A 14,475-nucleotide genomic window follows, 5' to 3' on the forward strand; every position below is an offset into this window, starting at 1 on the left:
CCCTGGTGACATGTTCTCCCACCGGACCATTTTCGGCTGAGGCCAGCCTGACATCCTTACCTGGCAGGCTGGGGCTACCTGGCCCGTGTCTTGGAGTAGCGTGCAGAAGGGCCCGCCCTCATCAGGCTGGAGAACCCCTCTTGCCTGTCCAAAAGGCCCGGCCTCGGTGGGTCAAGAGCATCCCCTTAGCCAGTGTCCAAGCACCTTTGTCTATTCATAGGCAGAGTTGGGCCACTCAGTGCTACGACTCTCAGTATAGCTCCCAAGGGAGGATGGAAGGAGGAGAGAGTCCTCTCAGGAACCCGCAGCAGGGCTGAGTCCCGGGAGCTCTGCCTTTCCCTCTCCATTCCCTCTCCCAGGCAGCAGGTGGGAAGTCCCCTAACCCGCTCGCACCCGTCCCTGGGCGCCTTCGGGACTTGCCATCCTTTTGTACCGAGCCGTGACTAGAGGGCTGGCCTCGCTGGCATGCTGATTGGCAGAGGAGAAGATTGACGGCTCAGGCTGCCTGTTGGCCTGGAGAGGCAGAGCACAGTAGCCAATGACGAGTGAAGGTACGTTGGGGGCGTACTCCCTGTGTCCGCGTCCAGGTTCCTTGCCGTCAGCTAACATGAAGCAGCCGGAGTGAGGAGACCAGGGTGGGTCTAGGGTAATCAAGGAGAACCGATCTGCCCGGGGACGTGAGGGAACCAAGGGTTCCACCACTGGAGTTGAGAGAGATATCAGGGCCTCAAGCCAATGGGAAGGCACGGACTGCGAAGACACCAATCAGGAAGGGCCTCTGTACGAACGCGGGGCGGGGCCTGTTTGAGGAAGGCGGGGCCCATGGCTGATACAGGGCGGGGCCTCCGGGAGGGCGGGGCCTATAGCCCTGGCACCTCTGGATGCTGGGTGAGGTGCTGCCAGGGCCACAGCGAAGAGGCACGAGGGTAAAGGTTAAGGTAGGTGGGGTCGTTTGGGGACAAGTGTGTGCGTGAGGAGTTGTTGAAGAAAGAAAGCTCAATGAGGAATCTCCCCTTGGTGGAAGCAACATCTGGCTTGGGACGAGGAATCTGCAGGCTGGCCGAATGAAGAGCTGGAAGGGTTTGGGGATTTAGAAACAGCCGTGGGCTGACTCCAGGTCGGAGGCGCCTTGGGCCCGTGAGAGATGACCCTGGACACAGTGGTCAGCAGCCTGCACCACACCACCCAGCCTCTGGATTGCAAAGTCCTGTTCATGGACACCTGTGGAGACAAGGCTGGGCCTGTCCCAGGCACTGGGGAGGCAGCCTCTATCCGTTGTCCACCCCGGCCACCCATCAGAGTCCTGAAACAGTCAGTCCAGGCCCCAAAGCCGAGGAGCCTTGGGGAGGAGTGGGCTTCTAGGAGCCTCTCTTCCTGCCAATGGGACCCACCCAGGTATTCAGGTTCAGATGGGTGGGGTATTGGGGCAGAAAAAGTGTTAGTCGCGTCCAATTCTTTGCAACCCCATGGACTGTAGCCCGCCAGGTTCCTCTGTCCGTGGGATTCTCAGGCAAGAACACTGGAGTGGGTTGCCATCCCTTCTCCAGGGGATCTTCCCGTCCCAGGGACTGAACCCAGGTCTCCCACATTGCAGGCAGATTCTTTACGGTCTGAACCACCAGGGAAGCCCCATTTGGGTAGGGCTTTAGTCAAAGGCAGCCCTTGACAAGCTGCTTCTCTCCCTGAGGCTCAGACTCTTCATATGCAGATTGGGCAGTGATGCCTACATAAGCTCTACCAATAACCAATAACCGGGGCTTTCACCCTGAGGTTGTTAAGCTGACAGTGCTCCCCAGAAGGGGGCGCCACCTCAGGTGGTCCGCCCTGAGCAGCAGGTCTACTGCAGGTCAGGCCCCCCTGCTGTCCACACCAGTGGAGTCTGGTGGGCCTGTCCCCTGCCAGGGTGCAGACAGCTGTGCTGGCCCTGCGCTAATCCAGTTTGACCACATGTCACCAAAGATTTGGAGCCTCTTAGCTCGTGCCTACCTACCTGGTTGCCAAGGGCATTTCCTGGGGCAGGGGTCTATGTTCCTTGGTTGTCTGAGCCCAGCACAGCCCTGCCATTCATCTTCTCAACTTGACTCAGCCTGTCTGGAGCCCAAGGGCTGGGGGTGGCCGTGGGAAGTTCTTATTCCTTGGTTATCTCCTCCCCACAACCAGCCTGGTCCAGCTACCAAGGAAGGCCTCCTCAGTGTGGGGACATGTCCCCTGAATCTGGAAGTCAGGATGTGGAGGGCAGGCTGCAGGAAGGGGTCTGCAGTCCCCATTTCTCCAGTGGCACTGAGGAAGGCTTGTTTGGCTGTCAGGCCTGTCGGGGCAGCAGCAGGTCCTACCAAAAGAGTGGGGATACCCTAGGCCACAGGATTTACAGGCCCTGCTGTACCCACTGTGGCAGTTCTAGATCAGTCCTGGGCTAGACTTGACTTAGGCTCCCCACTTCCTGGCACAGAGAAGATTCACCTGCCATGGGAGGAAAGCCAGCTGCTTTGCCTTCAGGAATGTCCTCTTGCATTTGGTCTGCCGAGCCGGCCCTCCAGGGTGGAAGACTGTCCCCTTGCCAAAGAAAACACATGTGCAAAAGGCAGCGGTATGACTCCAGGGCTGCATGGTAGACTGCCACTCCCAGTGCAGTGCCTGCACCTGCCTGGCCTCTGAGATGCTGCAGGCCCAGAAAGATGCCCCCCAGACTCCTCAGTGTCTCCTGCGGCGCGGGCCCAGCCTTGTATACATCAGCCCGACACTCCAAGTTCTATCAAGAGTGGCATTTATTCTCCTCGTGGAGGTGCGGCGCTCCGGGGAGCTGGTGCTATTGTGCTTAGGAAGGAGGTCTGTCCGTCCGTCCGTCTGTCCGGCCGGCCCGGCCCCAAACGGGGGCGGAAGAGGGGCACGGCCCGAGTAAAAATCCCGGCCTGTTCCGGGTGGGAGTATGTACAAGGCGGCGGGGTGCAGGCGGGGGTGGGGGCAAGGCGGGCCGGCAGCCGCAGCCCCCACCCGAGGGCCCCCGCATCTCGGGCCCTACTCATAGAATCAGTACAAAATAGGTGCTACCTAAACGTTCCTTCTACCTGAATTCGCTAAGTCGGTTATTGTGCTGCTTAGTTATGGGGGCGGGAGGGGGCCCATGGCTTTCCACGGCGGCGGGGTGTGGGGAGAAGCGGGAGACCCTGGCCAGCCCACGGCCCTCCGGCCTTCTCCTTAGGTAGGTAGGTAGATAGGCGTGTAGGGTAGGGTGGGGCACCTGTGTGTGCCTGTGCATGCGGGTGTGCCCAGCACAAGTGGGCAGGCCCCGGTCTGGGAGCTGTGTGAACACTGAGCTGGGATGGAGGGGTCTTGGACATGAGCCCTGCTGTGCCGGGCCCTGAGGCCCAGGTCCACCCCTGTGGACCCAACTGTAGAATTCTCCGAGGCTTGTTGGGAGACCCGGAGCCACTGGGCCAGGTCAAATGCTCCAGCATGCACCTTGTCCTCTGACCCAGGACCCTGGCCTGACGTGACAAAGCTGCCATTGCCAGGGGATGGAAGGAATGGGATTCGGTATTGGTGGCCCTGGTGGCGCTGGGCCTTGGGGCCTGGGTCTGTGCCATCTGAGCTGAGGACCCAGGCCCAAGTCAAAGCAGAGCCCCCTGTGCCTAGCACTGGCCCCACGCTGGGGCGGGGAGGAGTGAGGGGCCCACGCTTGGGTCTAGGGACCGCGGCTTTCTCTGCACCTGTGACCATCCCTGGCCCACCAAAGCTGGTTGGATCCCTCCACCAACATGCACCTTCCCTCAGGTCGTCGCACTCCTGGCGGACTCAGCAGTGGGCCTGGCACATAGTAGGTGCCTAATGCAGGATGAGTGGGTGATGGACGACTGAAGGAGGGGTCTTGGGGAAAAACACCCCGCCCCGCCCCTGAAACCATTACACCCGCCGGCCTCTGCCGTGGGGGGGAGTGGGGGGAGGGGAGGGAGGAAGGAGCAGGAGAGGGGGGAGAAAGTCTGCGCGTCCGGCCCCGCGCAGCGTCCCTGATCTAGGGGCCTATGGGGTGGGTAGGGCAGGGGAATACCTGATTCTCAGTAACTCTAGAGGCGGCGGCAGCTTCGCATGCAGTGCGCATTATTGCTCTATAGTCGGCTTCGGACTAACTAAGAGGGACTGGGAGCGGGCAGCTCCGGGAAGGGACGGGAGAGGGGCTGGGGCTGCATGCAGTGACGTCACAAAGGCGGCGGCCAATGGGGCGGGCCCTTGGGGCGGGGTCGTCGCCGAGGCTTTGGCATAGACGGGTGTAAGTTGGCAACAGAGTGAGGGCGGGGTCTGGGGCTCGGGGAGGGGGCCGCCTCTGAGAGGCGGGGCCTGCTGCTCCCGAGAGGCGGAGCCCAGGTGGGCGGGGTTCGGGGGCGGGGAAAATGATTCTGGACATCCCAAGCCCCCGGCGTCGGCGGGAAGGATAGGGGCCTCTGCGCCCCTTCCCGGACCCGAGTGCAATCCGTTCATAAATAAAACGTACAAATACAGAAAGAAAACCCGACGCATCCGCAACCCCCCTAGGGGGCTTTACCCGCAAAGCGAATACAGAGAGGTGTGTAGAGGGCCGTGCCCAGGCCTGCCTGCCGGGCCCCAGGAATCCGTCCTCCAACACCGAATGCCCGGGTACGAGGGAGGGGGCCCCGGGGCAGGGCGGGAGCGGGGTCTGAGGAGGTCGGATAAGTCCATGCGGTTTGATATGCGTCATTATTATTCGTTATGGAGGACAGAGCCTGGGAAGCCGGGCTGGAAGAATTCGGATTTGGCAGAGGATGAGAGGCGAGGGTAGGAAAGCGGCTCGGACTGAGGCCCCGGAAGGAACCCAAGGGAGAGAGGTGCCGCCGTCCGCCCCAGTCCCCGATCGGCACGCGTCTAACACTCCCGGGGCTCAGCGGACACCGAGGAGGAGGCGCAGGTAGCCTCTGCGCCCCTCACCCTGCTCCTCCCCCGCTGCTGCTCCCCAACGTCTAGGCCGCAGGCCGGGCTCTGGAAGGCTTGGGAAGGGGTGGGGAAGACCTGAGTCTCTGCCACGCGATCCAGGGGCGCAGAAGAGGGAGGAGGGGGGCGCTCCCTACCTCACCCCACCCCGGTCTCAGAGACCTAACTCGGAGATGAGGTTCGGTTCTGGGTCTCCTCGACCCTATTGCTGGGAAAAAGCCTGGGGCACCCTGGAGGGGAAGGGAGGGGGCTCGGGGTGGGTCTCCCCTCGGGACCCTATTGCTTGAAGGGGCCCGGAAGGCCCCTGGCGGGCGGGGCGGGGCCGGGCCCCCTCCCCCTATTGCTGTGAGGAGGGGCCCGCCCTCCGGCCCCTCCGCCTGGTCGCCGGCGGAGACCTCCCTGGGGGCCCGTATTGCTGAGAGCCAACCCGTCTGGCGGAGGTACCGCCGCCCTAGGCCTGCACAGGGCTGAGCTGCGGCGGCGCGGTGGGCGCAGGGGCCGGGGGACCGCCGACGGCGGCGCCCTTGAAGCAGGCCGACTCGTAGTGCTTGTTGAGATAGGACTTGAGCGCGAAGCTCTTCTTGCAGCGCTTGCACTGGAAGTGCTTGAAGGCGGAGTGCGTCTGCATGTGCGCGCGCAGGTTGGAGCGGTCGGCGAAGGCCTTGCCGCAGTGCGCGCAGCCGAAGGGCTTCTCGCCGGTGTGGGAACGCATGTGGCCCTGCAGCAGCCAGGGCCGCGAGAAGGCCTTGCCGCACACGCCGCACTTGTGGCGCAGGTCGTGCGTGAGCAGGTGCATGGCCATGGCCGGCATGGACACGTACACCTTGCCGCACGTCGGGCAGCGCCGCGCCAGCTGGCTGTCCAGGCTGCGGTGCGTCTGCTTGTGGCGGCTCAGGTTAGACGACGTGGCATACGTTTTGCCGCACTCGCCGCACGCGTGCCGGCCTCCAGAGCTGCCAGCCCCAGGCCCCGCGCGCGCCTCGGTGCCCGCCCCCGCGCGGGGGCCGCCCCGACCCCCAGCCCCCGACCCCGCACCGCGCGTGCCCGCCCCGACCCCGCCTCCGCCGTCGCCGTCGGGGGCAGCCGCCGAGGCTGAGGAGGGGGCGGCGGCGGCGCTGGCGTTGGCTGCCTTACGACGGGAGCGCCCGTCGGTGATGAAGAAGGCGTCAGCTGCGTAGCCCTCGCTGACCGCCGCGTCGCCGTTGATGTAGCCACCCGCGGCTGTGGCCAGCTCCGGGCGCGGGGTGGGCGGCGGCGCCGAGCCCGCGGCCGCCGGGCCCAGCTCTCCCCGCACGGCCGCAGCGTACATGGGCTCCGGGGATGGGCCTTTGAGCAAGGCCGCCTCGGCATCGCCATCGTAGACGGAGGCGGGCCCCGCGTAGTCGTTGAGGTATCCTAAGGGCCGAGGCGGACAGACAGGCAGACAACGGGAGGGGAACCGGGCAGCAGGCAAGACACACAGGAGGGTGGCGAGAGACACCGGGGCCGGCAAGAAGGGAACGGGGAGGACAAAGGATAAGGGGCCGAGGGAGAGTGGGGCAGGGAGGATGGCGACGGCAGGGAAGGGAGGAGAGAGAGGAAAGATGAGCCGGGGCCCGGCCGGGCTGCACCCCGCCCTCGCTGGAGGAGGGAAAGACTCGCATCTTCGGGCGCGGCTGCCTCCCCCCGCCCCCCCCCTCCGCTTCCGCGGAGCTTCAAGGTCAGGGGGGAGGGGCGGCACTTCCCTCGCCCTCCTTCCCCTCCTCCCCTCCCCCTCTCCCTCCCCCTCGGGTTCTCCCCACTTCAGCAGTTTTCCTTGATTATGCAACACACTGCAGAACCGCAGCGCACAAAGCCAGGACCGCCCGTCCAGGGACCTCGTCGCTCCTGCTCTCACGGTTCCCACTGGCTCATCCACCGTGCCCAGAGCCTGTGTCCAGCCTCGATGCTGCCCTGTTCTGGTGCTCCGGGTCTCCCAACAAGCCTCAGAGAATTCTACCTCCCTTTCATCTTCCAGGTCTCCCACTGCTCACTAGATTTGACCACCTTCCATTCCAGCCCTGTCTCCCTCCATCCACTCTGTTTCTCCCCACTCCACTCCTTTCCGTCATCCTGCACAGTTGGGTACCACCTTGTTCCACATTACCCCCTCCCCCCAGGCCCTAATCCTTTGTGGCGCCTTCCTGAACCCCACGAAAGGTGACCAGGGAGACACTGTGTTGGAGGCAGTGCCAGGGCATGCAGCAGTGGACACCTTCACAGGGACAAGCTGCAAGCAGGCAGCGTTATTCATGCCTGCAACTGCAGTTGTTCTCAAGGCATGAGATGGATCTCACAACCTCAAAGTCTCAAATACACACCCCACACGATGAAAGAGTCTGGCTTCTTCAGAGTTACCCTCAGCCTCTCAGACTCTGTCAATTCTGGAGTCCCCTCAGGGCGGGCCGCACCCTGAGCCAGGCCTGCACCACCTACTCACGCAGGGTCAGACATGCAGCCAACCAGACACACTCTCAGCTGGGGTTGCCAGTCACATGGGCACATAGCGGCCTCAGAGTCACATGGTCCCATGTAGTGGCACACAAGACAGGCACACACTCATACAGGGTCACACACAAGTGCACATAGTCACATGGCCACACGCAGTCACATGGGTGCACACAGGCTCGCACACAGGCTTATGTTCCTGCAGGTCACACTTGTTTTACCACCCCAGGCTGCTGGCACTCCCAGCCCCCTTGCCCACTTGCTAGCAATTGTCCTTGAATTTGGGCACCCTGACACAAAGAGCCTCCCCCTGCCTCCAGCACTTGGACTTCCCTGCCCACAGCCCACCTGCCCACACCCTTCTCCCTGACCCCGCTCCAGGGACAGGGGCACTGCTGCTGCCTCTGCCCCGACAGGTGGGCGGCCCCCACTGGACCACATGGCTACTCCCTAGAGCTCCTAGCACTTCCTAGCAGGGGAGGCTAGAGGTGCAGCCAAAGAAAAGAAGAGGGTTCTGAGGCAGGCTGTTTTCTGAGTGCGGTCTGCATACATTGCTGGGTCCTGTCATGTCAGCAGGGTCCATTCTGTGTTGGTCAGGGCGTGGGTCAGTGTGTTCTTCCTGTTCCTGACCCCTGTTCCCCTCGTTCTCTCCTGCATCCACGCTCTCCCTGCCCAGCCTTGGCTCCGTTCTGGCCTACCTATGCGTTCCCCTCTCCCTACCCCCATCCCCTCCCAGGTCCTCTTCAGCCACTGCCTCCTGCTGGTTCTGGTTCCTCCCGAGCCTATTGCCTAGGGTTCCTGGTCCCTTCAGCCCCACTCTATGACCCTCTACCCCTTCCAGCACTGAGCCCCTCGCCCGCCACCCCCAGCCCCATCCCAACTCGCACCTTTCTCCTGCAGTCGCACGCCGAGGTCGCTCCGGGCGCGCCCGTAGGAGCTCTCGAGGTCTGCCGAGGAGAATGTGTCAAGTTTGACCTTCTTGACCAGGAAGGATCTGGGCATGATTCCTGCGGGGCTCCGGCGCTGTGGGCCTGCGGAGCCGGGACGCGGGGGGGCTGCGGCCGCGGCGGGGCCCCGTCACCATCCGAGGAGCGGCTGAGGCAGCGCGGGTCCCCACTCTGGCCTCTGGATGCTGCCGCGCGGTGCCGTCCTCTCTCCTGCCTGCCCGTCCTGCGTTTCCTCCTCTGCTGCTCCGGACCCCTTTTTCTCCTTCCTTCCTTTTCTTCTATTCTTCACTGCTCTTCTCTTCTCTCTTCTCTTCCTTCCTTCCTTCCTTTCCTCCTCTGGTCCCGGCTTCCCAGCCCGCAGTGCCGCCCCTGGACAGGCGGGGGAGGAGGCTGGGGGGGGGGCGGGGAGGGGGGGGAGCGGCTCCGTCCCGGGCCCGGAGGCTGCGAGTGGGTGCAGGGCTGGCCCGGCTCCGCGGCCCCCTTCCCCTCCCCCCCGCCGCCGCGGCGGAGCCTCAGTCAGCGACCCCCCATGCCCCCGGAGGTAGCGGCGCGGGGCCTGGAGAAGGCGGCGGCGGCGGCGGTAGTGCCGGCAGCTTCAGCACCGCGGCCAGCGCCGGCCCAGCCAGCACCTCGGCCAGCGACCGGGCGCGCACAGCCCGAGCGAGCGGCGAGGGGCGGGCCGCGGGGGCTCGGCCGCCGGGCGGGGGTCCTCGGCGGGGGTCTCTGGGAGGCTTGCTTTATTGTTCTGCAGCCGGAGCGAGCGGCGGCGGCGACGGCGGCGGGCGGGGGGCGGGGGTCCTGGGGGGGGAGGGGTGCTCGGGGAGGGCGGGACGAGGGAAGGTGGGAGGGAGGGATGGGGGCTCCGGGGGCGGGGCTCGGCGCTCGGACAGCTCCCGGGCCCAGCCTCCTGCGCCCGCGGCCGCCTCTGCCTGCGGCCCGACCCAGCCTCTGGCTTTTAAAGCCCAGGAGCGACGGTAGGGGGAGGGAGGGGTGGGGGAGAGGACGGCGGAAATGGTTGCGCGGGGCCTGGCCCCCGCCAGGGTCTCCTGGGAGGGGTCTTGGGGATGCCGCGGCCCCAGCTCGTGTGGAGTTCCCCCAAGAGGCTCCGGGAACAGAGGCCCAGACGTCTGCAGCATTGTGCGGCGTGGGAGGAGAGGTGGGAGCAGACCTAGGGCCCACGAGCCCGGACTCGGGATCTTTGAGGGAAGAACACAGGGCGGACCCCAGAATGGTCGGTCCGGCCAGCCCAGCTGTCGGGTGTGGAGGCGAGGGATCTGCGGGGGCAGGTGGGGGAGGCGAGCGGAGAAGCAGCGAATGCTGAGGCAGCGAAAGCGCTGTGTGGAAGTGCTGCGCGCACCCTGTGCCGCAGTGTGTCCCTGCCGCTCGGTCACCCGGGCTGACCCTGTGCCCGCTGGAGAGGCCTTCTGCACCCCCGCCCTTCCCCCAAGGGGCGGAGGTCGAGCGCAGCGGCGATGCAGCGAGCGGAGTGTGAAGGCGGAGAGGGGGGCTGCTGTGCCCTTGCTCCAGAAATTCGGTTTCACTGGTGGTTTTCCGCCCTCCCGCGCGCCTGCAGCTCCCCCACGCGGCCCCGCAACCAGGCGGATAACCCTTCCCCCGGCCGCCCGCCCAGAGTTTACAGCCCGCATGACGTCTGGCCCAGCGACCAATGGCTGGCGCGGGGGTGCGGGGAGTTCCGGGCCGCACAATGGCCGCGCTCGGGGACATATGTCCCCAATTAGGGCCCGGCGCCGCCATTGTCCCCTCACGCGCCCCCACCCTTGGCTCGGGTCTCCCTGCTCCGAGCGCGCCCCCAAGCGGCCGGCTGTCTCTGGGGACCAAGGTCGCAGGGGCGGCCTCGGGACTGTGCGGGCGCGCCCCGGCCGGAAGCGCGTGCGAGGCGGGGGCGCGCGCACCTGTCGCGGCGCGCGGTGACCTTGTGCGGGGCTGCTCGGCGGGCCCGCGGACCCGGCCAGACGCGCGGCTGGAGGGCCGCTCCGGGGGCGCGCTTTTGGCGGCGCGCCGCCGCCCGCCGATCTCTCGGCTTCACCTAGCGTCGCAACACAGGAGCCGAGCGAGCGTGGCTGTGAGCGAACCGGCCCGGCGCCGGGCGCGGGGCGCGGCAGGGACCGCAGGCCCGCTTTGTGGCGGCGGTGGGATATTCATCTTGCGTGGCTGGTGCTCCCGAGGGGCGGGGACGGGACGCGGCAGCCCCCTTATCGCGGAGCCGCAGCCGGCGGGGCCCGCAGTGGGGGCGGGGGCAGGGATCCCGCTCGGCCGAGCGGCTCATCCCTGCCCCTTCCCGGGGGGCCCGGCGGAGGCGCAGCCGGAGGCGCGGGGCCAATTAGCATTTTGATTGCGGGACTGGGGGCCCATCTGGACCGAGGCCTAATTACCGGGCGAACCCTCGGGGCGCCAGGGGAACGTGCCAGGCGCAGTCCCTTCAGCCGGAGCTCCCCACCTCTCGCAAAGTCCGCCCCAACACTGCGGTCGGACCGCGTCCCTGTCCACCTCTGTTGGTCCCATCGCCCCGTCGTCTGTCGTGCGCTTTTGTTCCTCCACCTCGTCCTCTTTCACTCCCTTGGCCGTCCTTTGGCCCCACTCCGCACCTCTTTCCTCAGTCACATTCCTCCATCGCCCTCCACTTTTCCCTCATCTCTGTCTTCATTCAGGCTTCCCTCAGCCAACTTCTCTGTTTCTCCTTCCCCGGCTCCTGGTGCCAGTTCCTGCCTCTCTGTCAATTTCCCATCCCCTGGCTCCCAACGTTCTTGATGACAGGGCAGTGTCAGAGCACTGACACATGTGTCGTCCCCCCCCCCCGCAGGCGCTCCCAAGGGGATCATCTGGGCCGCCCTTGCTTGCCCTCGCGTGGTTAGAGCCTGCAGCCCCTGGGGCGCTCAGCAGGGAGGGGCAGCTGGGCCTAGGCCCTGGCCATCAGTCCAGAACAGTTGGAGTGTGGAGTGCACATGGGGCCCGTGAGCAATTACTCAGTCCTCCTCGCCTGCCTCCTTTCAGGCACCCTGAGGTCGAGGTCACTGTGTCCCACGATGGGGTCCAGCCCACCAGCGAGAGGCTGGGAAAGGACAGTTGGAGATACTAACGCTTTTGGAAAGTTGCAGCCCCTTCCCCTCGGGCCACCATGAGTCTTCCACTGGGGCCTTTCTGCGGAAGAGGAGACCAGGGTCTCTGTGGCAGACCCAGTGGTTCCGTGCTCTCCAGCACCCCAGGTGTGTGCACGCACTGCACCCCGAGGAGCCTCTCAGCCTGAAGGTCTCAGTTGCCCCATCCTGCTTCACATTGCAGCAGCAGCTCCTCATCCATGTCAGATGGGAAGGATTTGGTGTTGGTTCTGTGTTTCTCTGCCTGCCTCTGCTTCTAGGTGTGTGAGGCCTGGCAGGTCCCAGGTAACCAAAAAGTCAGACTTTAGGGGGAGACACACAGGTATTTTACTACACAAGAAATGAGGCTTCACCAGAAAGGACATTAAACAACAAATATGCAAATTCAGATTTTGGGGTTTGTTTTTTTTTTTTTACATTTCATTATAGAAAATATCAGATATGCACAAAAGTGTAGAGCATCAGACTGTGTGCCTGTCACCACCATCACCTAAGACCAGTTCACAACCAATCTGGGCTCATCTCTGTCCCTCTCCCCATCACAAACTGCCACTTTTCTCTTAGGAAATAAACACATAAGAGCAGGTGGGCCTGGCTGTTGTATCAGAGACCCCCAGCCTCCTGCTCTGAGTTGATCTAGCCCTGCCTGGGGATACCAGGAAGTCCCACTAGGCTCTGCCTGCTTCCTTTTTGGGGAGGAGCATCCCCTTAGCCTGCTGTGTCCAGTGTCTCCAGCTGGCTATTGGTGAGGCCAGCCTCCCCAAAGTGGCCCAGGTCCCTCCTCAGTCCAAGGGATTCAGCTGCCAGAACCACTCACAGTCTCCGTCTCTCATCCTCAGCCTAAGCTGTAACTCCCAGAGAATTGAAACACCTCTGTGCCCGAGTTCCATGTGTTAACATGGTGTCTGCCCGATCAAGTCACCGGGCACTTGAGTCCAGGAGTGTTCTTTGGGGAATTTTAGAGGAGACTCCAGAGCAGGGGCAGAGTGAGCCCTGGGGAGGAGGGAGAAGGTGACCAGAGGAAGGCCAGCGCCAAGGTCAGCTTTGGCAGCGGGTAGCCGGCTGCCATCCTGCCTGCGCTGCAGAGAGGCTTGATGGGCGGTGGCCTGGCAGCCCGTACTTCCTGATATAGTGTGGGCCCCGTATGCTTGTTTCCCTGACCTTGCCACGGGGTTGCCACTTTCATTCAACATCTGCTCTGGAACTTGGGGTCCATGGCCTGGAGCAGGCTCCTCCCCCGCTCTCCCCAGACCGAGGACAGGCTTGCGGCCTCCTCTCTGCTGCCCATTTACCTTCTCACTCTCACAGGAACCTGAGACCACACTTCCTCACCAAGGGCACTGGTCAGTCTTCTAAACACTTGCTGGCCTATGTCCCACCCTCCATTGCCACTCCTGGGACTTTTCTCTGGGGTGCACACATGACACATGGCCTCTATGGTCCTCCTGGGAAGGACTCTGGTTCCATTGCCTACGGGGTCACCTTCAGTTGTCAGAGGCTCCAGGGGTTGCCCCTGGCCCCACATCCCAGCCTTCTAGTGGTGGCCAGCACCCAACGGCTGATCAATGTGGAAGGCAAAGACCTGGCGTCTCAGCCTGATGCGTGACATCTCTGGTGAGCCATCCTGACGCTGGAGCCCTCGCAGGTGCTGGGCTGGCCTCGGCCCTCCTGCTTTCTCTCTTTCCTCCTCGGGGTTGACCAAGGGGCATGTCCTCACACTGCTGCCTCAGTGGTTCCCTTTTGGAGAATGTAGACAGGCGTCAGGAACAAACGGTCCAAGAAGGCAGGCAGCAGGAACTTGGGCAGACTCACCCACTGCCTGCCTGGCAGCGAGGACCCGTCAGTGGTGCAGGCAGAACTCAGGCCGAAGCAGAAGGCCGAGGTCTGATGGTTAGACTTTTGGCCAGCGGTGAGCAGGGATCACACAGCAGGGAGGAAACGTGGCAGCAGGCCCAGGACCTGGTGTTTGGGAAGGGCAGGAGCAGCAATCACCAAAGGGACTGGGGGTGGGATGGCTGTGGTTCATCTCTATTGATGCCCCAGAGGGAGGACAGCAAGAGGCGGAGAGCTTTGTCTAGCTGCTGAAGGCCCAGCCCCTTGGTCACATGTACTGAGGTAGGCTCCGAACTCTGCAGCCAAAGTGCAGAGGGTAGTGAGGGTCAGGCCTTGACTTAAGCATCAAACTAGTTGAACTCCAGAGAAACTAAGGTGGATGTCACTTCCAGCACAGAGTGCAGCTACAGGAACCAGATTTACCACCCTACCTGGAACAACTAGAGAACTGGACAAAATAGGGCTTCCCTGGTGGTCCAGTGGTTAGGAATCTGCCTTGCAGGGGACACGGGTTCGATCCCTGGTCCAAAAGGATCCCATGCGCCACAGAGCAACTAAGTCCATGCAACACAACCACTGAGCCTGTGCTCTGTAGCTCACAAGCCACAACTACTGGAGTCTGGCACCCTAGAGCCCATACTCTGCAACAAGAGAAGGCACCGCAAGGAGAAGCCTGAGCACCGCAGCTAGAGAGTAGCCCCTGCTCTCCACAACTAAAGAAAGCCTGCACACAGCAACAAAGACCCAATGCAGCCAAAAATAAATAGCTTTTTAAACTGGACAAAATAGATGAAACAATGGGCCTCAAGACATTGGTACTGGGCAGCAAAGGACAGTGACCCCTGAGAGGGCCATACCCAATAAAGGACACCTGAGGAATCTCATTTGTATGTGGACTTGACTTAGATGCAAGACCCTGGACTTGCAGTCTGAGCTGAGTTCTGGGGTGGGAAGAGACGCTGGAGGTCTTGGGAGGAGCCAGATGGTGGACTGTGGTGGGCTACTTACATTCGTGGCTCCCAGGATCCTGCTGGTATTCACACATTTGGTAGATCCTTCCCATTCTGGCTCTGGGTTTGGCCACATGACTTGCTTATCCATTGGGATATAGTATGAATGATGCATGCAGATGGTGCACACTGTGGCCCCTGGGTCTTGTCCTCTTATAACAC

The 14,475-nt window shown here is 63.3% G+C and overlaps 1 protein-coding gene across 1 annotated transcript; it reads right to left on the reverse strand.

Moving 5' to 3' along the window:
* Nucleotides 1-2,747: 2,747 nt before the first annotated feature.
* Nucleotides 2,748-8,426, reverse strand: SCRT1 (scratch family transcriptional repressor 1). Its single transcript, XM_043484425.1, has 2 exons — nt 8,295-8,426; nt 2,748-6,336 (listed from the first exon to the last, which is right to left on the reverse strand). The coding sequence occupies exons 1-2, from the start codon at nt 8,407-8,409 to the stop codon at nt 5,393-5,395; spliced, it is 1,059 nt and encodes a 352-aa protein (XP_043340360.1). The 5' UTR covers nt 8,410-8,426; the 3' UTR covers nt 2,748-5,392.
* Nucleotides 8,427-14,475: the final 6,049 nt, after the last annotated feature.

This window comes from Cervus canadensis, chromosome 12, assembly GCF_019320065.1.
Source record: "Cervus canadensis isolate Bull #8, Minnesota chromosome 12, ASM1932006v1, whole genome shotgun sequence".
Classification (NCBI taxonomy): domain Eukaryota; kingdom Metazoa; phylum Chordata; class Mammalia; order Artiodactyla; family Cervidae; genus Cervus; species Cervus canadensis.

Excerpts from the sequence above, each read along its gene's own strand:
- SCRT1 (XM_043484425.1), bottom strand. The coding sequence starts at position 8,409 with ATGCCCAGATCCTTCCTGGTCAAGAAGGTCAAACTTGACACATTCTCC. Across the intron at positions 6,337-8,294 it reads CGTGCGACTGCAGGAGAAAG|GATACCTCAACGACTACGCG; the intron begins GTGCGAGTTGGG and ends CTCGGCCCTTAG.